Source organism: Rhinolophus ferrumequinum, chromosome 12, assembly GCF_004115265.2.
Source record: "Rhinolophus ferrumequinum isolate MPI-CBG mRhiFer1 chromosome 12, mRhiFer1_v1.p, whole genome shotgun sequence".
Taxonomy (NCBI): Eukaryota; Metazoa; Chordata; class Mammalia; order Chiroptera; family Rhinolophidae; genus Rhinolophus; species Rhinolophus ferrumequinum.
Window position 1 is genome coordinate 4,856,476 of NC_046295.1, and position 25,295 is coordinate 4,881,770.

At 44.6% G+C, this 25,295-nt stretch overlaps 1 protein-coding gene across 1 annotated transcript in view; it reads left to right on the forward strand.

The window, feature by feature from the left end:
* Positions 1 to 25,295, forward strand: part of SHC3 (SHC adaptor protein 3) — a 172,653-nt gene that overhangs the window by 68,113 nt on the left and 79,245 nt on the right. Inside the window, exons 3-6 of the mRNA XM_033122806.1 lie at positions 12,461 to 12,524; positions 14,762 to 14,881; positions 18,333 to 18,386; positions 23,723 to 23,774. Of these exons, the coding sequence (XP_032978697.1) occupies positions 12,461 to 12,524; positions 14,762 to 14,881; positions 18,333 to 18,386; positions 23,723 to 23,774 (290 nt within the window). The remainder of the gene's footprint in view (positions 1 to 12,460; positions 12,525 to 14,761; positions 14,882 to 18,332; positions 18,387 to 23,722; positions 23,775 to 25,295) is intronic.

The window sequence follows — 25,295 nt, forward strand, 5'->3', positions numbered from 1 at the left end:
GGACATTTTTTGCATCAGTTAAGTGGAGACCTGGCTCTCCCTTCCCCTCTTCTGAATGCCAGACTCCAAGGCTCCTTCCTGCTGACCCCTGGCAGCTGCTCTAAGAGGGGAGCTTGCTGAAGTGGCCCCAGAAGAGGCTGCAAGGCCGGCCTCAGCTCTTCCGCTTCAGTGTCTCCTAGTGCAGCTCCACGTAAGACCATATTTGTTCTGATTCATCTGGCTTTTTGCACTAGGTTCCTCCAATGGGAGGGGCCAGTGCTGGAGAAAATCCCACTGAGGGAAGGTAGTCTTTTACCTCAGGAATCAGGGACATATGATTGAGCTGCTTTTGGGGAAAGAACCTCTTGCACTTGCTGTGCTAACTGATGACCATTTAACTGTCCTGTGTTTGACTTCGTCAAATTCTCCTTGATTGGAAAACAGGAAAATTAGTTTTAATTCCAGTTCCACCATTGACTTCCTCAGGGTCTGTGCAATGCTTAGCATGTCGGGAGCCACTCAAAACATGTGTCTGTGTGCATGGCTGGCTGTGTGTGTGCAGCACACGAGATCACCCTGGTAGCCTCTTACTGTAATCTCTGGTACATAAGACTAAAAATAAAACTGTTAATACAAATCCAGAAATGGACTTTTCAGTAGCTTCTGCTCACACATGGATCTACTTATTTTCCTATAATTTTCCAGAGACCATATGTTCCTTGGGACCATATGTCTATAAACGAATGAGATTACGGTCGGTGTGAATGTACTTCAAGTCTGGAGCCAGAATTAGCCACCAGGACTTTAGAGTTCTCTCTGTCTCTGACTCTGTCTCTCTCTTTATGTATATATGTACATATATGCATATGTATATAATCAATTTTAGGATCAGTTCATATGTCTCTGTCAGTTAAAGCTCTTTTTTCAGTTTGAAGGAAGATGTGTGCTTGTCACTTTGATTTGAGTGCTGAGGATGAAACCATGGAGAGTTGTTTTGCGTTTGCCCCTGTGCCAGGCACTGTTGTGACAAGAGGCTTTGTGGATTCATAGGTGATCTCATTGGAACCTCACAGGCAGCCCCTGAGATGGGTGTGATTGTTACGCTCCCAAAGGCTGAGCTCAGGGGCAGCAGAAGTCACCAGCACCCTCACCACCGCCCTGTGAACGAATCCCCATGGGCAGGCAGCCAGCGGCCCTCATTAGGGAAGGAACGCGCATGTCTGCTTATTGCCTAGGCTGTGGGTGGAGGCTCGGCAGCCATTTCTATACCTCTGATGCCCTGGGGGCGGATCAAGCCCCGCGTCCTTATTTTGGAAAGTCAATGTGTGTCTTTGGGAGATGGGTTCAGTGCTACCCTCTGGGGGCCTGTGTCCCCAATGGAGACTTATGCAAAGTAGGTTTAAACAGCGTGAAGCCCTGCCTCACCTGCCCGTGGGTACTCCACCCTCTCTCCACCCTCACCGTGGCGCAGTGCGAGCTGGGGCTCCAGAGCACTGTCTTGACTGAACAGCATTTTACTTCATGTTCCTTAAACATATGTTTTTAATGGAAGTAGGAAGGTGGGAGGTATTTGGTGTGGTTCCTGATCAAGACCCTCTCAGTTTCAGATTTAGGAAGAAACTGTTGACCAAATAAGGAGTCCATAATAAGGACATTTTGTAGGACTTACCAAGCCTGCCAGTCCTAAACTGGTGCCAGATTCTTGAGTGGACACTGAATGTTTGATACTCAAATGTAGTCATTTAAAAGGCAGACAGTGGCCTAAGTTTTAGGTTTACATTTTTCGGCTTGGGTTTGTGAAGAGCAAGTCTAAAGGGCTGGGGCACAAGTTAATCTGACTACATAGGAATTTAATCTATGAGTTATGCAAAGAAACAAACACAGATCCAACCCATTTTAATTTTCCCAGGGACACTTTATGTGGTGTGGTTCAGAATCTCTTCTATGTGCACATTGGTGACATAGATGGTAGTTTACCTTTTTGACCTTGTTTATTCAGAAGTCTAGACATGAGTGATTTGGGTGGAGAGAGGGGAGAGCCTGTGAAGTGACCCCTCTCCCTCCACCCACCTCCTTGTGAGTCCTGCCTGTCTGGAGGACACTACTTTCCCTCGTCAGGAAATAGAGCCCCTAGAAATGGACCATGTTGGAAGCAGAAGCCAACAAGGAGAAGTGACACATATACATCCCCCTTCCATCCCAGCTCACAGGAGTGTTTCTGTTTAAGAGGATGCTGGCCGAGGGGTCGGCTGAAAGCCTGGTTCTCTTTTTGTTGATTATGGACAAGCTCTGTTTACCTCCACTGTTCCTTTTCTCCTCAGACGTAGCAAACCTAGAGTGTGAACTCTAAGGACAGCGGAGAAATTGAGGAACTTTTCTTTTCCCTAAAGATGTTTTTTTTAATTTTTTAAAATTTTTATTTTTTTTAATACTTAGACGTTTATCATTTATATCCCTCACACTGTGTCAATCCCCCGCCCCCATCCACTATCCCTCTGACATCGCACAGAGCCGTTACATTTCCACTGTCTCTATTCCTAATGCTGTACTCCGCTTCTTGTAAGTATGCACATACATATATATACATATATACATATAAAATTATAGTTGGCATTCATTATTGTTCAGCCTCAGGTGTACAGTGCAGTGATCAGGCATCTACATCATTCCCTAAAGATTTTTAATTAAAATATTTCAGGAATGTTCCCCAACACATTTAATAAGGGAAAGATCATACTCGATTTTTTTTCCCCCTTTCCCTCTCTTTCCTTAAAACTTAATGGAAACCCACTAGGCCTCCTTTTTTGTATTCTTTTGAGACGGTCAGTTAGGTTTGGCCACAAGAGGAAACATAGAAGAAGCTCAAGGAGAAACAAGGCGTATTATATTCCCAGGTCCTAGAGACTGGAGGCACAACACATAGACCACGTGGGGAAGCAGGAGGGTGGGCAGGAAGCAGAGCAGAGGAGTAGCGTTAGGTTAGGCCAGAGCCTTTATTGGGATTAGGGCAGGGGAAGGGAGGGCAGGGTGAACAGTTTAGGACTGGCTAGTTTGAATGATCCCAGGGACTCTGAGCTTCAAGGGTGGCCCCCAGTTGCCTGGCACCTGGTCCTGGGATGACGAAGGCAGAGGGATGTTTTCTCCTGGGGAGCACAGGTCAGATAGGGGAGGCCTGGCTCTGCACTGGTTGATCTGCATACCACAGGCATACTCGGCTGGGCCCTTTGCTATCTCTAAGAATGGGCTAACCCCAGAGGGGTGGTCTCTTCCCAGCTACAAAGGTTTTCTAAGATGTCAAAACATCAGGACATACTAAAATAATTACAGCGGCCATGTCTTTGTGTGGCAGAGGGCTGTAACAGAGCTGCACTTGACATCCTGCTGCTGCTGCCTGAACATATTTTTAGCTGCTGCCTCTGAGACCTGCATCTATCCACCCCCAGGATCCTGAAGGGAAAGACTTCACTGGGAAACATGCCCTCAGTCTCCAGTGCGTGAGACAGCACAGGGCAGGGGCAGGCACGGCCTAGTTTTCTGAGCACCTGGCTAACCAGGCTCCCATATTGGATTAGTTGCCACTTTACAAAGACAAGTGACCATAGAAGACTGAGGGGAGACCAGATGTTTGGTCCAGGCTTATGCGACTCTGTCAAGTCTAGAGCAAAAGGGAGGCTTTGTGCGGAAGCCTGCCCTGAGCTTTACAGGCCCTATGGGAAATCCTGTACCCAGTCTTCTCTGCAGGGAGCTTTGCAACAGCCCTTCCTGCCTCCTGCCGCCCAGTCCACCCACGCGGCTGGTCGCTGTAGATCAGCGTTCATTTCCTACAGTTTATACATAAATGGAATCAAGTGGCACATACTCTCTTGTCTGATTGCTCTCGGGCCTTGTAATTAAGATTCGTTCACGCTGTGCGTGCCCACAGTCCACTGCTTTTCACTGCTGAGCACCAGTTAACACACTTTGTCCACAGAATTTGGACGTTGTAGCTGCTGCTTTCTGGTCCCCACAGGCCCCTTCTTGCACAGCTCTCCAGCTCCTGGTGTATTCGCATTGGTGTTGAGGATTTCAAAGGCCTTACATGGTTCTGTAACCGTAAAGACTAAGAGTCCAAGTCCTATTGTGTGTGACCTTGCTGGGGAACATGTGATGGGCTCCCCGGAGGTCCATAGCTGGAGTTCAGAAAAGAGCACCATCTCTGTGGACCTTCCACTGGGCTTGGCTTTACAGCTGTGGGTTCACGGCATTAGTATCCCACGATCCGGGCTCAGCAGGCTCAGGCACTCGCTGGCTGTGTGATCTTGGGCATGTTGCTTAACTCCTCTGTGTCTCCATTTCCTTGACTATAAAGCTACCATAAGTAGTCCCACCTTCCAGGGTGTGTGAGGATTAAATAACTTGTGAGCCCATAGAACAGGCCATGGCACGCTGTCAGCTCTGCAGGGTCCCCTTTTGTTTTGGGCTCAGATTGGCTTACTTCTCCTGTATTCCTGCTTTGCTATGAGGAGGCAGATTTCAGTGGAATTAGGTTTTTTTTTTTTTTTTAAAGCCTGTGGTATTTGATGTTAGAAGATGCATCTCTCCAAAAAGATAAGTGATTTTTAAAATCTGGCAGTGAGGACAGATATGCTGAAGGTCTCCCAGGGCCTGTGGATTCCACATTGCTTTGGGGGGCCCTGTTCATCCCCTCAGTGGCACCATTTGGCTGGGGGACCCATCCTGATTGCCTGAGAACTTGACTCATTTATAAAATTGCGCCTGCCTGAATTACGGGTTTGCATTTCTCTCTTTGATGGGCTAATCAGCATCCTGAAGCAGTCAAGTTGGGAGCAGAAGACTTTTTCTAACCCAATGGCTAGAATTTTAAAGGGGAAAAGAAAATTCAGTGAAAACATTTGTAAGAATAAACTAAGTCCCTGATCTGTCAAAGATGTTTGTGACGCCACCTGTGACCTTGAGCAAACTTTAAAATAACTTATTTTAACCGTAAGGACTATTAGCTTCAATATTGTCTCAGTTGGCTTTTACTCTTTTGTCCGTACATTCTTAGCAATCCCAAGAGTTTATCTTTCATTTTGTGAGATACCTTTCAGCATGGTTAAGGAATCTCTTTTCTAGTTTCCTACTGGGTTTTTTATGTGAACTTATAAGGTACTATTTTTTTTTTGCATCTGTTTTATAATCATCAACCAGTATTTATTAACACCAACTGCGTCTGTATGTCTGGGACATGCTGCAAACTGTTGCCATAATAATGGCATAGGTGACTCTAAAGCCAAACACTTGGGAGACTTTTTGGCATCTCACTGATTTCTCAAGTGGTACACAGACTTCAAAACTTCTGGCTCTGTTTGTGCTTGCAGCATACATATTGTTAGAAGATGTAAGTGGTTTCAACCCATTCTGGTGAAATTACATTTTAGAAATCAAGTTTAAAGTATTTTTGATGCCTGAAATTAATATTGAACCCTACATTTGCTGTGTGGTTGATTGTACTTGGACATTTTAGATTGCGGGTGCCGGAGGAGCGTCATTTATTAGCCTGTGGACAAAACTGGGAAGCAGCCTTTTGCTGTAATGTCCCTCACTGGACGCTCTGGGCTCCTGCATGTCCTCTCTCCCAGGCTGGCAGACTCGTGGCTCCATCCTGCTGGGGGTCAGACATTGGTTTTAGGATGGAGATAATGACCCATTGTTATGTGTCCTTGGGAAGGGGGAGAGGCTATCCCCATGATGAGAGTGAGCGTCTACGACGCTCCTCAGCGTCACCTGCCACAATTTTAGGCAGGCCTGCAGGTTTTCTTCTCCAAATGGTTCTCTTTTTATGTCACTTTCACCACCAAAGTCTGGGTTCATCTTCCTGCCTGCTGTTTCTCAGCCATCCAGCACACGGCTGCTAAATTAATGTCCATTCACGTCTATTTCTATCGTATCACCCTACTTAAAAGGCCTCGATGGTTTATCCCTCCTCAACACATCTCTGAATGCTTTTTGGTCCCAAGTCTGAGTTCCTAACTCCTCCTCTTTGGCCCCAGTCTGTCATTTCCCAGCACAACCATGTTTCCAGAAGGCCGCTCCTCACACTCCCTCCGTCCTGTTGTGCTCCCTTCTGGCCCCAGATCCAGTTTGTATTTTCTCGTGAGAACTCCTTGGTCTCCAGTTCCTTTTGCACTGACTGTGTGGACCTGCCTTCTCATTTCTCTGAAAGACAGAATTGCACTCTGAGTAATGATTAATAGCACACGACGTTCTCTGGCTATGGTCTCCTCTGGACTATTCCATGCATGGCTGGTCTCCTCCGCTACTGCAGTTTTCTTGAGAACAGACTGTCTTGTCTTCTCCATGGTGGTCAGGGCTGAGATGGATTTGGTGTGGGGAGGATCAAGGACAGCTCCGAGATGTGGGGCAGGGGAAATCCTATTTTCTGCCATGGGAAGATGCGGGGGGAGGTGCTTTTGGTGGGGACAATCAAGGCTTGTTTGAAAAACTCAGTTTGAGAAGACTTTACGACAATGAAGTGTATAGGAATTGGGTATAGGAATTGTTCATAAAATCCTGGCACTTTGGGAGATGTTAAGCTAGAAATAAAGACAAGTGAGGCATTTGGAGACAGTGAGACACCTTAGGATGGGAATGGATGGAGATCACCACAGCATAAAATGGGACTGAGGTCCAGCAAGGCCATGGTTCCAGCAGTCCTGAGGCCTGTGGTGTGAGACCACCCAAGTAGGGCTTTGCGAAGCAAGATAGGAGCGGGAATCTATTTTCTTCCTACTTACCCAGTACCCACCTGGAAGTTACAACAGGATGAGGTTGGGAGTTATGGAGAGGATTTCTTTGGCGAGAGTCCTGTTCTCTGTGATCCCTATCCCCCACCCCAACTTCAGACACAACGTGTGGTTTCAGGAGATCACGCAGACTTTGACAGGTGTCACCGAGTCTGGGAGGCCCAGTAGACCAATGGACTCACATGAGTGAAATCTGAAACAGCAGTGGGTTTGGTCTGGGAGAAATTGCCTCCTGCTGATAGCCAGAAAAAGGTGCTGGGAGTATGAGGCCCCCTACATGAGCCATGAGCCCACTGGACCCACCCCAGAGGGCTTTCTGTTAAAGATTGGGGCCACGTCAGCAGCAAGAGGCTAGAGCTACTCAACAAGTATGGATGCCTGGAAGCGGAAGATGTGTGAGTGGATAAAGAACAGACACTGTCCATTTTGTAGCACAGGCACCCAGATCTTCCTCAGGGAGGGGTCTTCAAAGAAGCAAGGAGAGTGCCTGTGAGAGAAGGAGTCACTGCAAACACCAGCCCTGGCCAGAAGACCCAGCCCCAGGGCTAGCCGTACCCCTGCATGAGCCTGGCTTCTCCCTAGGCACCCACCTTCCCAAGCAAGGGGTCAGAAGCTACAGCAAGAGGTTGGGAGGCACCTCGCTTTCTTGGCTACCTGGATGGTTTTGCATCAGGCAGGAGGGAGGGAGAAGGCTTTCACCATTATGCTGGGCTGGGGCATTTTTGTACTGCAAATAGGAAAATGGATGAGGTTGTAAGAGATTGAGGATGCTTTCTTATCTGAAACTGTAAGAACTAGATATGGGGCATGCCTGCTGCTGTATCCAGGTCATGCAGAGAACAAAGAGGAGGTGGGTGGGATGGAACCCTGGGGCTCCCCACAATTTAGAGGCTGAGTCACACAGAAGGCAAGAAACTGACCAAGAACACCCAGGAGGTCAGAGGATGTCAGAGGAGCGTGGGGTCAAGAAACCAAGAAAAGGAAGTATGTCAAGGGAGTGAGGACAACAGTGGCCCATGGATTTGGTGCCATGATGCCTGTTGGTGATTTTCAGGGGTAGCTAGTGGGAATAAGAGCTGGCTTGAAGGGCATTGAGGGGGAAAGAGAAGGTGAGGGTGCAGAGGGCACCATCAGCTTCACCGTGTTGGTGGTGCCACAATTTATTGAACTGGCTTCTGTGTGAGACAGGGGTTGGTTTTCATCAGTCTGTTGGAAACCTCGCTGTAATCCCTGGCAGTCCACACAGCCTTCTGGCCTGTCTGCGAGTATATCTAGAGGGTGCATGCCAGAAGGTGAACTGCTGCACCAAAGGGACTGTGTGTCTTTCCTTTTGTTGGGATCTGACCAATCTGCCTTCATGGAGGCTGTGCCGAGCTACCTCCTCACCGATGTGGCGTATTTCCCCACAAAGTCCTATCAAGCATAAGTCTTTGGCTGTAAAAATGGAGCTTTAGTATAGGCTTTAATTTGTATACTTATTATGAGTAAAGCTGAGAATCTTTTCATATTTTCAAAAGCCATTTGTATTTCCCATGGACACTTGTCATGCCTTTTGCTCATTTTCCATTGCGTGTTTGACGTTTTGCTTATTGACTTATATTAAGACAATTACCTCTTTGACTGAAATGTTACCTCTTTTTCTAGCGCATAAATTTTTGTTTTTATGCTGTTGAATGTGTCAGTATTTTCTTTGATGGTTTCTGGATTTTGTATAATCCTTCCACTCAAAGATAAAAAACGTCTTCTGAGTTTTCTTTTAGCACTTTTATAGTTTCATTACAAACAAAATAAATCTGTGATCCATCTAGAATTTATTTGCATAAAGCACAAGATAGGAACCTCACTTAATTTTTTCTGGATAGTTGCCCAGGTACTGAAATGCCACTCACTGGGTAAATCCCCTTACTGATATTCGGAACCACATTTATTACTGTAGGGGAGGAAGAACTTTTTTGCTCTGCCGTCCTATGTCATATGACTGAAGCCCTGCAAATTAGACAAAAGACAGATTAGCAAGAGAAAAACAGTTGATTAATATATGCAGTGCACATATAGACAGGGAAACTAAATGAAGTGTTTAGAACTTACAGTTATATAGGCCATCTTAACCAAAGAGCAATATATCTGTACAGAAGTGACAAAATACAGGAAAAAGACTGAGTTTCTAGGTGTAGCAAATTGTGGCAAGATAAATGCACTGGGGAGCAAGTGGCACTATTGGTCCTGCAGATTCCTCTCCTGTGTCTCAGGGCTGATCAGGGTCTAGAGTTGTCTGCAGTGATTGACTTCTGTCCTTCCTGGTAGAGAGAGGAGGAGGGACACCTTTATAAATTTATGTCCTGCTTTTAGGCAAACAGGGGAGGGCAGAGAACATTTCTTGTATCTGCTTCGTCTCAATTGCCTTCAACTCAAAATAACCCTTATGCCAAAGTGTCCTATTTGGGGTGACATATTCTGCTACCCTTCGCCACATAGCTCTCTTTTTTGTTTGTGCATGAAGTTGGTCCCAAGTTGCTGTTATATATATTTGCGTGTTGCCCCTCCCCCTACCAGAATATAATCCCATGAGTGCAGAAACCACCTAGATGTCCTTTTTAAAACGATTGTTTAACTCTGTAAAGTGTGTGTGTGTGTGTGTGTGTGTGTGTGTGTGTGTAGACAGCAGGGTGAGCAGCAATGAGATGGATGAATAGGGAGAAAGATGGTGCTGCATGATTTCAAAGGATCCCCTTGAAAACTCCAACTCTCCAAAAAAAAAAGGTTATGAAATATGAAGGAAACTGGCTCTAAAGATAAAAATTGTAGACAGAATAGGAGAAGATGGTGAAATCATGAAAAAGTGGGGGTTGGCATTTGAGGTTCCTTTCAGATAACTGTGGAGGTGCCAAAGATTCCATTTTCCTTTTCACTGAGCTCTGAGGTCACGGGTTGGCTTACCGGAATGAGGTTGCCCTGAACAGAATGTTAAGAAACAATCTCTATTATTAAAAACACAGCAAAATTGCTACCTGAGACTCATACTGGGATTAAACGGAATTACATGAAGCTAAATAATTATCGCTAAATGAACAAACTGAAACAGTACCGCTCACCAAAATGCAGGATGCTAAACAGTAATGAGGGGCAATGAGAATTGTTACATTTAAAATTAGACTTTGGAGTTAAAGTTACTAATTTCATTCATCTAAACATTGCAGTTATTAATAGTTATGTCACATTTTTATTTCGAACAGAAATACTGTCAACCTGGTTGAAATGAGAATTCACACCCACATGCTATCATACGTGCATTAGAAACAAATTTATGCCAGTGAGGAAGGGAGAGCATTTTCCCAGAAGTGACAGAGAACTAACAAGCCTGCTGCCCAAGCTCTGTGGTGGCCTGACTAGATTAGACCTTTGATGGCGTCTAGCCTATATTGTAGGTTAGACATTTGACATTTTCTTTTTTAAAACTGTCATTCAAGACTGATTTTTTCCCCCTTCTATGTCAGTGGAAGGGAAAATAAATCTGAGGCTTATTAGGGGTAGCTAAGTAATGACTTACGGGAGACTTTCCACCATAAAATGTTTTCCTAGCCTGCTGGGACCATCATAGATTTAGCTGCTTTGTTCAGGTAAATACATCACTTAATATAACAAACACAGTGCAGAGATGCATCACACTTTTAAAAAATTAAACATAAAATATAGATACAGGGGCTTATATAGCTGTTTAAAGAGACAACTTGACCTTCTTCAATAAGGAATTTACTTTTAGAAAGTACTTCGGGTGATAATTTTGATAGAACCACAGTGAGGCTATTATTATAAAATAAATGACTAAGCACAAACATCAAAAACATTTATTTCTTTTAAATAAACTTTTTCTGAGTCATGGTGATTCATAGTCCACAGTTTTCATGGCGTCTGAACTTTTAGAATAGTATTTTTTTCTCTACTCTCTATAATGAATTTAATGGCAGACATAAAGCTTCTCTTAATAGTCTCTTACCTAATTTGACAAGGTCATATTTTTCTTAAAAACATTGTATTGTGATAATAATTATTTTTCTAGATGATAGAAAATAATTTCAAGAAGTATTCAGCTGAGAAAGCTTGTGGAATGTTTCGAAGACCCATTATCTTCTTTATCATTTAGCATGTCTACAAACCCCTGTTTATTTTTTTCCATATTCTCTTTCTCCATGTGGGAGTTGAGAGGTACACCCAGCTCTTTTCTGAGCTCCTGACTTTGGAGCCACATTCAGTGAATCTGCCATCATTTCTCACTGAGGCTGACTCACAAAATTGAGCTTTGTTTGCAATCAAGTGACTGTCTTAGCCACATCCTCCCCACCTCAGTCCCCAGCCTGCAGCATCTGGACCATATCTGGTCTCACTTTTACACATTGTCCCCTCTGTTCTGTGCTCTCCTGCCCTGTGCAGACCTGGAGGTCAGATCCTTTGCAGCTGGTTCTCCTGTCAGGCCCCCTCAGTACCTAGGACACTCCTTGCCTCCCTCAGAATGGTGCCTGGCACACAGTAGCTGCTCAATGAATGCCTGATCCATGGAACTTCCCTGCACAGACCCTTATTTCTGTCTCATTTGCAAACCCCTGGAGTTCTTCCCCTTTAACACCCTCTTGATTTTAAGATATTTACTAACTACAGAAGCTGGTGTTAAACAAAAACATTTGAGGACGGAAGTTTTTCTGAAAGAAAAGGTTTATAGGGCCATATTCTAGCCACGAAAAGGACCAAGTCCTGGGGTCTGCAGTCTGAACCAGCAGCAGCAGGATAGATGGAGAAAACAAACATGTCCGCAGTCCTGACGATAACAGGCTCTTTTATATGTTATGTTTTGGGGAAAAAAGATGTAAGTTGTTTTGAAAGAATTTATATTGGCTACAGATAAAGAGGGTGGGTAAAGTCAGGGCGGGAAAATTCTGGGAGAGATGCAGAGTCTGTCAGGAAGTGGTATTTGCTGCTTCTGGATGGGTTGTGGGCAAAAGGCTGGAAAGTTCATGTGTAAGCAGGATGAGGTGGCATCTGGTGGTGGGCTGGTCTTTCTAGATAAGAGCTGAAATAATTACCAAAGTTGATCCAACGATTCAACACACAGTCAGGAACGTGAGAAGTCTTTTGCTGAGTTTGGCTCAAGGCTGTTACCTGTTTCTTCCATCCTCCCGTCCGCTGAATTTAATTTAGGACATCTCAGAATTTTTCTCTTGTCAGTGGGAATAACACTCAGAGGACCACTCTTCTTTTAATCACATTCTGACTCACTTCAGAAGGATCTTGATCAATAGCAGTACTTATTAAGAGTGGGCCTTGTGCCATGTCCATCACCATGACAGAACATCCAGGAGAGTACATTTCAGGGTACCGAGTCTCTAAAACGGAATTTTAACCAAACATAAAAACAAAACAAGAACAAAAACAACGTGTGGCATTGATACATAGCACACTGTTAGGATACAACCACCCCCAGAAAGAACTAGTATACTGCCAGTCAGAGTCAAGATGACTTGTTTGTGTTTTGCTTAGTTTTGTATTTAAAGGAGAAATCAGATGACTCCTGAACTGGCAGTTCTAGTTTCTATGCTGGAATACATAGGCAGTTATTTTCCCTGGGGACGTGAACCTGTAGAATCTCTGGGTTATGGAATCTTGGCTGACATGATAAAATGGCTCTCTCTTCCTGTCCTCTTAAGGGAGGCCATCAGCCGCGTTTGTGAAGCTGTCCCTGGAGCCAAGGGAGCCTTCAGGAAGAGAAAGGTACTGTCCTCTCAGCTCTGCATGTGTCTCCCCCTCTACTTCCTCCCTCTTCTGTCACCACTCAGCATCTTTAATCACATACAATTGTTCAATCCCTCGTCCCATGGCCTGGCTCTTGTCACTTTTTTTATTAGGGATGGGGGAACAAAAAGGCACCCCTTAGTTTAAAGGGGGCAACTTGCAGTGGCTCTTGTCACTTTTAAAAACAGAAAGTTTATTACCAGAGGGTAAGGGGGGTGGGGGGTGGTAGATGAGGGTAAGGGGGATCAAATATATGGTGATGGAAGGAGAACTGACTCTGGTGGTGAACACACAATGGGATTTATAGATGATGTGATACAGAATTGTTCACCTGAAATCTATGTACCTTTACTAACCATTGTCACCCCAATAAACTTTAATTAAAAAAAAAAAAGAAACAGAAAGTTTAGATTCCCTCGCTCTGCCATGTGGTTCACGAGGACAGTTAGCTGTCACTGCCAACTCAAAGCAGACAACCTGGTTACTCACCGAGGGCCTAAACCTAAAGATGATGATGACAACAGACGTGTAAAACAGGGCCAGGCCTTCTGTTAAGCCTTTAGAATCATTAATTCGCTGCCTTAGAACGATTCTCTGAAGTAGACGCACAGCCCCAGTTGTGTGCTGGTAAAAGTTTAACAACTGTCCTTTGGGGGTGGGGCACTGAGAAGCACTAAATGTGTAGTGTGTGTGCTTCCATGGTGTAAGTACTTCCAGCACGGGCAATGTCAGGCTCTAACGTGATATCTCTAAAATGGATTGTGGAGCTGAACTCCAGCCCTCACTGCCTGGCTCTACGGTCTGTGTGTTCAACGCCTGACTTGACCTTTTCATCCTGAGGTGTTTGAACCAGAAGACAAAAACAAAACTGGATAAACAGAAAAACTCTTTACTTAATGTCTAGTAAATACAGAATTAAATACCCACCATCAGGACTTTTGTTGCCTGGACTGAATGTGGGAGAGTATCTCTGAATCTGTCCTGTGGCTGAGGTTTTGGGGCAGGCTCTGTGCTTGCCTTTGCTGGTCCCAGGGCTGTGGGTCAGTTCTGTCTTCATAGCTTGGGGACATTCGTGACCCACAAGGCAAAGGAATTTCCGTCAGACAACTTTGGATGAAGGCTTAGATGTGCCAGCCTATGTTCTAGTCAGCCCATAGGGGATATAAAAAGCCAAGCAAACCTCCAGCATCTTGAATACGGGAACTAGGAAGGTGTCTGAGAACAGAGACAGGGAGCATCCTCTTTCAGAGCCAAGTGGCGTCCAACCAGCAAGTCTTGGGCTACCCTCCTGCTGCTCTGGGTGAGAAGGTGAAAACGATGCTGACTTCTGGGCTCCACCCAGGTATACTTACTCAGGGCCCAAGCAACTCTATCTTTAAATAGCTCTGACAGGAGACTCACAAGCAGTGCCTGCCTGGTTAAGAACTAGTGTTAAATGGCATATTAAAGAGGGCGTGCTCTAATCTGAAGAGAAGGTTGGATGTTTAGCAATGGACAGAGACAAGTGTTGGCAGTGCCCATGCACAGTCCCAGGGACAACGTGCCTGGCTGGAAAACACAGCTCATACGGTCCCTCTGCCCCATTCCACGGAAATGTGCCAAGGACATTTCTGATGGGCTGATGGATGCATCAGTTAGAGCCGAACTGAGTCTGTCCATCCTTGTGCTATCTCCAGACCCGCTGAATTCTAATTGGACATTCCGTGTGAGCTCTGACCTGGAGGATGTGTTGGCCAAAGCATGTGTGTTCTATTCCTTCAGCAATGAGTGTGCTCATGACCACCTGGGATTGCCCATATGCCCCTGAGCTGGACGGTGTATTCTGGCCCTGACTAGTATGACTGGGTGTGATGAAACTGGTGTCTGTGTCTGCAAAGCTGCACGCCCTGGCCTGTGGTGCTTTCCCCAGGCCTAGAAGTCACCCATGAGACGTATCCCAATATGAGCTGCCTGGGATACTGATGTCTCTGCCTTTCCCTCATCTCAGTGTGTGCATAGTAGCTGTTTTACAATTCGCATATTGCACATTCTAGAATCGTTGTGTTAGTGTTGGATCCCAACCCTCCTAGCTCATTCGTGGAACAATTTTCTTCATGTGCCTAATGAGAGTGGGAAGGTGGAGGTCTGGGGATGTGGCAAATAGGAACAACATCGTGGCGTCGACAGTATGGCCTCCCGTGAATCAAAAGCTAAAACACTGCTGCTTTATTTCACAGCCTCCAAGCAAGATGCTGTCCAGCATCTTGGGCAAGAGCAACCTCCAGTTTGCAGGGATGAGCATCTCCCTGACCATATCCACTGCCAGCCTGAACCTGCGGACACCGGACTCCAAACAGGTCTGTAGGCTCTCAGGCCGCTGCCCTGTCCAAGGCCCCCCACGGTGGGGGTGTCATAGGGCTTCCCACTGCCAGCTTTACCACGTCTTTGTGGAGCACATTTCTGTAAAACTTTCACGAGTCTGCAAACTTTGGCCACTTCTGAGGGTCACCAACTGGATGACAGAAGGACTTGGCTCTCTTTAATTCTGCAACAAATTGCCGGTTTTTGAGGATAATGCATGAAGTCATTGGTTTACTTATGTATGTGCATGTGCAAAAGTCTCCTCTTAATGTCCTTGCCCTTATTTTTTCTTTATACCATATTCCATTCGTTCTACAGCCCACATTTTATTTTCACATTTTATCACCTTTCAAATGAATGGCATGTCATGGTTCAATTGACAGTATTTTTTCTTTCTCAGTGGGCCATTATTTTGGAGCCTCTCACAGTTGACAGTGTGGTAGGGTTGCTGTGATGTGGTGTATCTGTGGCATTCCCAGGGTGCAAAGTGTTGGTTGCTGACCATGGCAGCACTGCAACGATGTTTATTGAGGCAAATTCTGGTTAGGATGGTTGGGCTTCTCTGCAGTGTCTATCTTTTCGGTTTCTCTGGTGGTTAGTTCCTTCTGCTGGAAAAATGGTTATATGATATCATTATATGACCTGTGTGGTCATTCCCTAGAAGACCTTACTCCCGAGGCTGTCTTTATTTGACCTGATTCAGAGCTTGCCCAGGGAAAAATGCCTCTTCCCAAGGGATGTTTGTCAAGAACAATTAGAGGTAATTGTTTAACATAATGGTTCAAGTGTGTATTTGAGCAGCTGCCCTGTGGCCCAATAGGTAAAAACACTTATAACCATAATGTGCCTTCACCTGCTCTGCTCAGCCTGGGCCTCCATTGCTGGCAGAGTGAGTTGCAAATCATATGTACCCATACTGCACGATGGGCAACCCACACACCTTTGGATGACACACTTCCTGACTCTGGCAGTATGTCACCAAGGATGCCCAGGGATACATTTATGTTGCTATACGTATTCATAGTTATTGATTTCCAGATTCCCCAGGTAAGCAAGCAGTATCCCCACCTATATTTAGTTCTCTGCCCCACCCTCCACATCTGAGATGTTGAAATAAATCCTAGATCCAGAATTTCTAGAAACAAGAGGGACTGTCTGGGCTTTGTTTGGACATACTGGATGCCACTTGTCATTCCATTCCTTTGTTCTGACTCAAGAGATGGGTGATCCCTTGTCTTTTCTCATAAGGGATGGGGTAACTCGTCATTTAGGTGGCAGATTAAGAAACTTCAGTAGGCTCAACCTCTCTCTGGAGCTGCCTCAAGTCTGCAGCTGATTCAAGTCAAGTTACCTGTGATGGCTAACAGAGGTTGGTCCCCTCAGCTCTGCACTCATATGCCCACATCTATTCTTATTCTATGTGTCCATTGCACCTTTTATTTCTAGGAATCCTCAAACCGTGGTCCTCAATTCTGTGGGATCTTATCTCTTAATTCCCCTTTTACCTAAATCCCCTCTTCAGAAACAGTAGAAAGGATGAGGCCACCGTGACTGGCCCTCTCCATCCTGGGATTGAAGCTGGTTGGGTGTGTTCAGTTCTCATTGTCCTGCCCTTGGTTTAGGTGGATGGGCATGAGTCCGGGTAGATGCTAACTTGGACCTCATGATCACAGTCTGAGGAAGGTTTGATGGGAGCCAAACCTCACATCTCTCTGGCTCTCCTGTCTGGTTGAGTTTAGTTTAGGGCTTGACTATAGCAAACTGAGAATAAGCCAAGTGGACACTCCATTCTCAATACAGACAGACAGCAGCAACGGAATGCCTGCTCCCATCTGCAAAGCTCTCAAGGAGTAGAAAAAGATGAAACACCCTCAGATAAAAAACACATGCTTTCAGTTAATTAGCTCTAATTTCCTTACTGTCCTTTCAATTTCTCTTAGCCAAAGGGATAACACACAATCACACAGTAATGGTTGTGCATTGCGTTGAACAAATATAATTTCCATTTTTTTCTTAAATCTTAGTGTCCACATTGATTTCCAAACCCCAGTTTTAGAACTGTTTTATAAGTAAAAATTAAACAAGCAAAAAATTAAGTAAGCAAAACTTAATTTTAGATGTCATAGTTTATCATCATTTGGGGACTGCTCTGTCCTCATTGCTCTCCCAGGAGCCCTTTACCCCTGGGCAAGAAAGGCAGGATTCCAGAGAACTTCAAATGGCAACTATTTGTTTGATCCATCTGGGCTTGGGCATAGGCCACGGAGCTGGACTCATTGCTTTTATTTATTTATGGTTGACCCTTGAACAATGCTGGAGCTAGGGGTTCTGACCTCTGCAGTTAAAAATCCATGTATAACTTGATTTCCCAAAAACCTAACTACTATATGCTCAGGTTTTTCTAGATCCTGAGTAGTTTTACAAGTCCTAACAACTGAAGTAGACATTTAAAAATACCACCCCCCTCCCTTTTTTTTAAATCTTACAATTCACTTATAGTTTTGCTTTGAGTTTTATAGGAGCATGGTTGGAAAAATCCCTTGGATGTTAGGATTATGGCTCTGTAAATTCTGACTGCCCACCAGTGAGGGCCTGAGGGGGCTGAGCAAAAATAAACCTGGTTATGTTGGGAAGGAGACAAGAGTGCTGTTTCCACCCCCGGAAATTTACTTCAATGTCGTTTCGTTTTCAAAAAGATAAAAGTAGCATGGAAGACTTATGTCTCTTTTTAAATTTAGGGCAGCTTCTAATTTACTGAGTGTCTACTAAATTCCACTGTACCCTGAAGTTTATAATGCTAATGGAAACTTCCCCTTTTAAAATGAACTTGGAATGTCCTTGCTGGTTTTTAAATTGATAAATTATAGGAATGCCAGAGATGGCATCGATTTTGATCTTGGATGCAGGCTTTCCAATTTATGTACACACGACACAAATGGGATAAAGTGGGGGATAGCCACCCTTCCCTACACTACAGCTATGAGGTCTGTATTGAAGGTCCCAAATGTCTTTGGGAACAGACACTGCACAGTTGAAATGTTTTAGTGTGGGGGTGAGACACTTTCCTGCTCAAAGAGGCATGGCTGATAAGACCTTCTGTGTTCAGTCACAGCTCTGCTGTAGTACTTTGAGCATACCACTGGGCCTCTCTGGGCCTCAGGCTTCCCATCTGTGAAATGTGGTGACAGTAGCCCCTACATCACAAGGCTTCTGTAAAACTTACTAAATAAACTAACTCTGGCAAAGCTGCTAGATGAGCAGCTAACATGTTGTGAAAGTTCATTAAAGGTTATCTATTGTTATTACTTTCATAATTGTTATTTTCATTGAGTACCAATTTTACCATTTGGGGAAACCTTGTTGATGTGTATTGCCTGCCAACAGTTGGTTTTCCAAGACAGGAAGGGTAATAACAATACATCTTGTTTCTTGTTTTGGATTTTGCAGATTATAGCAAATCACCACATGCAGTCCATCTCCTTTGCCTCAGGGGGGGACCCGGTAAGTGCCCTGGGCTTTGTTTTCTCTTGCACTTGTGGGGAATTGCTGAGAAGGGGCCCTGCTTCCAATGTGTGCCTCTTGACATAATCAAGAAAGTTCACTATGACACAAACTATTTCTCCCTCTTGATTTCATAAGCTCTGCTTGACTATCACTAATTTTCATTTCATTAGCCAAGAGCTGTTAACAATCCTTGAAGCACTGACGTTCTTAAAAGGTAACGAAACAGCTCACCAGCATTTCAGAGTTGCCCAGTGTTCTCGTCTCCTGACTACTGCCTGCCCTGCTTTCTTCTGTTTTTCCATTGGACCTCCACTGGGGCCCTCCGTTTTTGTATTTTAAGTCTACTCGAAGACTATGGAATTACTTAGTTTGGCTTATTCATAAATATTTGTACTTGACATTTTCCCCTCCAAATTTACATTGTAGTCTTTTAATGGTGTGTTTAGCCAACAGGGAAGGAGTTGTGGAGAGAAAGAGATACAGAATAGAGAATAGAATGAGAATATTCTGTTTTTGCATTGCTTCTTTTATGAAGGAGATACAATAACAATGGTGTTTGCTCCCATGTTTGGTCAGGAATGCATTTCAATGTCAGCGTTCACTTGCAGTGTCAGGAGAGGCAGGACTCAGGGCCACACTCACACAGGCTGCTGTTCACTGTGGACAGTCCAGCCCTTTGAAGAAACCCAGGCAGGAAATCAGTCATGAGGGAAGGGGGTGCAGGGAGAAAATACAACCAGCCCTTTCTAGCAGTGAAGGGAAGAAAAGGCTCCCCCTCAAGTATGTTACCATGTTATTTTTTATTGGTCTGAGTAAAGTTCTTACCAGTCCAGGGAAACATCTAAAAATTAGGACAACAGAATGAATTTTCTTTGGAGCTAAATTTACTCAAAAAAATTGTTCTATATCCTAGCAAGATGTCCTTTTGCTGTCAAGTGGTCTTTTTATAATAAAAGAATGGTAGCTTATTGTGGTGGTTTTATTATTGTTGTTGTTTTGTATTATTCGGTCGGTGTAAAAGTAATTGCAGTTTTTGCAATTATTTCTAACCTTTTATACTGCAATTACTTTTGCGCCGACCTAATATTTTGCCAAATTATCAGTAGGTAATGCTCAGATTTTAAGTAAAAGTTTACCAATCCAACATAGCCTGAGTAATCGGTGCATATATCACTCCTTATCCCGAGGCCTTGTCTAGTTCTAGCCCTGGAAGGGACTCTTCCGCATGCCCCATGTTTACCTCCCACGTCTTTCCTCCCAGGCTCCTTTTACCTGGGTAACCTGATTGTAGAACTGCTGTTGGCACACTGACAGCCATGTCAGGCGAGTGATTTCTTCTACTGGTCCCAATATCTGCATTTCCAAAAAGCAGTGCAATCATGGCACTGCGTGTCTCAGCTGCAGGAGAGCTGGCAGCCCGCCCCCCTCGTCCAGCTGCTGCCGCCCCCACGTGCTTCACCCCAGTATCACTCCTACCAGGAGAGCTCAGCTGCTAGGAGAGGCGTGGGCGTCTTCCTGTCTCAGACCCTTGAGCCAAGTGCACCTTCAGGAGAAGAATTGTCCATTCTGAAGATGGTTCTTTGCTCTTAAACTTCTGCTTAATTGTCGAAGGATGGCCAGAGCACCATTTAACCATCTCATTCCGTGGGTTCAACTGGCTTTGGCCCTTTTTCATACTCAGGGTCTTGTTTCCAAGTCTTCTGTGATGGTTTCCTCCTTTTTCCCCCTTCCCTTACCTTTTCTTCCTTTACTTTCTTTCTAATCCTTTAATTTTTCTGTTTCATTGTAAAATGAATGACCTCATTGAGATGTATATTTAGAAAGTGGAAGTCTTACATAATCAAACCCCTCATAGGTGCATTTCTGAGTATTATATCTACACATGAATGTACACCTATTCTCTGCCTCTGCTACACCTACACACATATCTACTTATGCCTCCCTATATCTGTATCTGGCTCTAATTAACTTGCAGTGGCTGTCAACTTGTTTGCCCAGTGTGATGCTTGGAGCCATTATTTCTTAAATTTGGAAGGTGTCCTAGTTTGAAAAATAAAAGGCAGAAACATTGCATACTTGCATTAATAGCTCCTTTCAAGAAGTTGTCTCAAACCTCATCTTCATGATAATATCATGAGTGGAGATACAGAGATCTATAAAATGGGAAGTCAAATACATTGTCCTGTGTTAAAATTACTTGGTTCTCCAGGATGCACACCGGTCTGTGAACTATTTTCAATTTTCCCTACCACCTCTTCATAAAAAAAAAAAAAGGGAAGCACTCAGTGACCCTTAAAGTAATTCATAACTTTTGATATTCTTTCTGATTTTTTCTGATATAGGAAATGTCACCGTACCATAGGAAGCCTGGTTACTTTCCATTTCTACTTTAACTAATCCAAGTGCATATTACATTGTACATGAATTCCCATACCAAATTGGTTTGTAATCATTACAATTGGTAGGTGTTTTAAACAAAACCAACAGTTATAGGTTCTATTCATTGTTCTGCTGCTAAATGTGTATCATTTACTGCTCTGTGCCTCAGTTTACCAGGTAAGAAAATGGTATTTTGAAATGTCAAATAAGACAGACTGGAAAACACTGTTAACCCCTACAAAAAAAAGGCACACTATAATTTTAATCTACTACGATTAACCAGGTTAAAAGACCACCAAAAGAATGCCCGAATAAAGGTCAGGCTCAGAAAGTCCTGGGAAATAAGAACAACGATGGATAAATACAGAATAGGCACTTGGCAGCCTGATCTTTGAACGTCCTGTGCTCATTATGTGATGTCAAGAACATTGTTTTGAACAGCAATACACTCCCCCACTGTGCCAGAAGAAAACCCAATACTGGCGTCAGAAAATCTATATCCTGGCTTCTATATTGAGTGACAGGGACACCTCACATCTTCCTGGCCCTCCTTCCCTAGCTTTCTCAAGACTGGAGTAAGAATTTAAAAAGAAGAATTTCCTTGTGTATGCCACTAGTATTGACTCAAATTAATTTTGATACCCAAATATGTACCAAAAAAATAAGTATAGACTCCTTATGTTATACTTTTTATTGAACTGTAAACCCCAATCAAACTTGGGAGTTAAATAAATAGTTAAACCAATAGCCTTCAAAGTAACACTAATTGACTGAAATTGATAAAGTTTTGCTGAAAGTAAATCTCTTCTCCCAGAGTGACTCTAGAGCTGGCCACCATGGTGCATTCAGAATCTTTTGAGGTCAGCACCTCTCTACTGCCGTGGGTGCCAGGTGACTCAGTCGTGCCACTAATTTCTTCTATTCAAGCAAACACTTCAATTGTACATCACTGTGTACAAATGTGACATTAATTTGCTTCTAGTGGGGCAAACGCATCTAGCCTGGCAGTTCTTTCCTCTCTTTTAAAAACTGGGTACCCATAATGTTGGAAACCCAACTAAAAATCTTGGTACTGAAGTAGCATGCAGAACATGAAGACATGGTGGTCATTCAGGTAGTCTTGAATATGCTATTTTAAATTTTTAAGATTATCATGGAAGTGAAAACACAAAATTAAAAGGAAATTCTGGTGACATCTCAAATGCTACGGAGTACACCTGCCCAACCCTAGGTTCCGTGGATCTCAGTTTAAGAAACAATAGTGCTCCCTAAGGACCCTACTGACATTAACTTCTCCTGAATGCAGGAAGAGGGTCTATGATTACAAGCCACATTCCTTATTTTTGCCAATAGCTTCAGAGTCTGACCAGATCTTCCTTGATGGAAATGACCGGAGGCCAGGTAGACTCGTTTGATTGTCGCCCACTCCCTTTGTGAGGTCAGTCTGTGAGTATACCAACGGGCAGTGGACTGAGTGGGAAAAGGGAAGAGCTGGCCAGGCTGCACGCTGGAGAATGATCCTGATAACAGCCTGTTATGTGAAGAGTTGCTGGAAGAGCTCTCCTCCCCCTGCTTGGTCTTACTGTGTCATTGTGCGTTCCAGGGATGACGACCTATGGCATGTGTCTTCACCACCCACCACCCTGCAGTGGGTGCTCAATAACCATTGCACTCCCAGCCACACGCACGCTCCTTCTTGCCCTCTCCCGTTGGAGGGCTTTCCAGGAGCACTGTACAGAGAGAAGTAGTTGGCTCCTCTACCCATAGAACATAATAAGGAAGGAACTCACGCACGACAGAGAATCTTTAAGATGCCGAAAACAGCGAGGCTAATCAATAACCTTGCAGCCCTTTGAAGCAGTAACATTTGGGAAATATCTGCAACAGTGGGATAGATGTTTACGAGTTGCCCTCCACCCCTGAGACTTTTTTGAATGTTGAAAATGTTAGCTTTGTAGAACAGTCTTTTCTGATCTCAAGAATTAAGAGAATTATTATTCCCTCTGACTGTTTAGAAACTAAAATCCACGTGATTACCTGGTCCACTTCTGAGGCCATAGCACTGATTAGCTGAGCAGACAAGCCAGGAGGCTCATGTTTCACGTGTAAGGATAAAACTTCTAAATCGACCTCATAGTTTTCAAACATCTTAAAAGAATTAAAATCACTACTTAGGCCCAAGAAAAAAAGAACCATCCTATCTCACCCACCCATGAGGGAGATTTGCTCCCACCCTTTGAACACCCACTGCTGAGTTTCTTCTAGACCAATCATTCTCAAAGGGTGGCCCCCAGACCGGCAGCAGCAGCAGTACCTGGAAACTTGTCAAAAATGCACGTTTGGGGGCCTCACGCCAGCCGCGCCGACTGGGAAGACCTGGGATGGGACTTAGCGATCTGTGTCTTAACAAGCCCTGTGGAGAATGCTGACCCCAGCTCAAGGGTGAGGCCCACTATCGCGGACAGAGCTGATAGAAGTGATATCAGCTGATAGAAGTCCAATATGAACTCAGCCTTGGTTCATATTGGAATCATCTGGAAGAGCTTTAAACATTCCTGATGCCCAGGCCTCACATCCAATTCAGTTAAATCAGGTTATCTGGAAGTTGGGACTCTGGTATCTGTGTTTTTAAAGCCCCTCGGGTGACCGTCACACTGAGAACAGATGCCCTTCACATCCTTGCTGTTCAAAGTGTGGCCTGGAGAAGCAGCTTGCCATGTACGAGCTGGCTGCTGTGGACACAGCACTAATGCCCAGCCCAGGACAACCGAGTTAGAATCCGCATTTCACAAGATCCCCGGTGATTCCTGCCCACGGCTTAGTTTGAGAAATGTCCCCTTACAGGGTTGTTATTGGGGGGCATTTCGTTCTTGAGCTGGTCTATGCACTGTGCATCTGACTGTGCTGTCTCTGTTTGTGATTAGTGATGTGGACATCTCATTTTTCTTTGACAGGACACAACAGACTACGTTGCGTATGTAGCCAAGGACCCTGTTAATCGCAGAGGTAAGCAACACTTGACCCTTGTAATCTCTCGTTCGAATACAGCCAAGCTTGACACTAGCTGCTGACACAGATGTTCCTCTCACCTCAGCCCCCTTCACCCAAATGAGCATGTGTTATGACATATACATATACTATGAATGCTATGTCATAGCATGAATATAGCATTGTTCGCCATAACTGAGACTTGTAGGCAGTTTGGCAGAGCCGCTGACTGGGTTAGGAGACACTGGACATCTGTGAGCTCCAAACACACAGCTGTATCCAGCCAGCTACTGCCTGGTGCACCTGCCCTACTGAGGGCAGCTCCCACGCATACTCTGAAATGGCCTCATTACACACGGAAGATGACAAACCACCGGCTCCCTGTGTGTCCGCTGCTCACCAAGTCTCTCCTAGAAGCCTCACGCTACTGCACAGCCCTGAAGGCCCATGTTGAAGCTTAGGTGCTGTCTCCTTCTGCCCCTTAAAGTTACACCGGCGGGGGGAGGGGCTCTGAGGCATTTCAGGTCTTTCCATCTTCGTTGACCCTTTACTCCTAGACTCTCCCTCCACAGCCACCACCCCATCTCTTGTGTCACTTACAAAATCGAAGCCCCACTCACTAGACACTGAGGAGCAGGGGTGGGTGGGCTGATTAAGGGTGATCCTGAATACCCTTGAATACCAGGCAGCTACTGGTGCACCACACAACTCCAATGCAGAACTCATTGACAAAGATTACAGTGGGGTTTATAACGATACAAAACAGCACTTCCCTCCACGACCCACTGGTTTCCCTGCTCTTCCCACCCTTCGCACCAGGTACCAACTGTCAAATTTTTCTAGTTTGCTTTGCAGAACTTTTTCATCCATATACATACACATATGTTTTCTTCTTCTTTTAAAATTTCAATACAAATGAGATCTTAGCATTCTATTTTATTTCCCCCACCCAGCACTATACCTTAGACGTATTTTCAAGACAGCCCAGAGAGATCAGGTTACCCGATCCATGATGTAGCTTTACCGAGATCTGTCCATGGACGTCGAGGGGCCCTCACGTGCAGATTCCTTTGTTCTTCCCCACAATGTCACGTGGCCAAAACTAAAGAGGCATTTGCATAGGAACAGTGTTAGATGGGTTGATACATCAGTGGACCTTGCCAATTCCTGTGCAGACTGGCTGTAAAAATTTGCATTCCCATGTAAATGTGTGAGGGTGATTTTCCGTCTGGACCTTTTCCAGCCCTGGGTTAGTAAGCAGTGATTTTCAGGGGCTGCCTTTTCTTTCTTCAAACTGAAGATAACAAGATCGTACAGAGAACGTTAGCTATTATTCTTCTCCAGCTGCGCTGGAGCTCCCCTACAAGCCATCGCTGGGTGTCTGGGGGGAAGTGGGTTCCATAATACAGATAACATCCTACATTATGATTGTGACATTGTCACTCCTGAACTGGAGGTGGGGTCATTACAAAGTTTTGAAGGTAGATGGGAAGGGGACAGTGATGGTCTTGACGAGTCGAGGACCGTGCCTAAGACCCC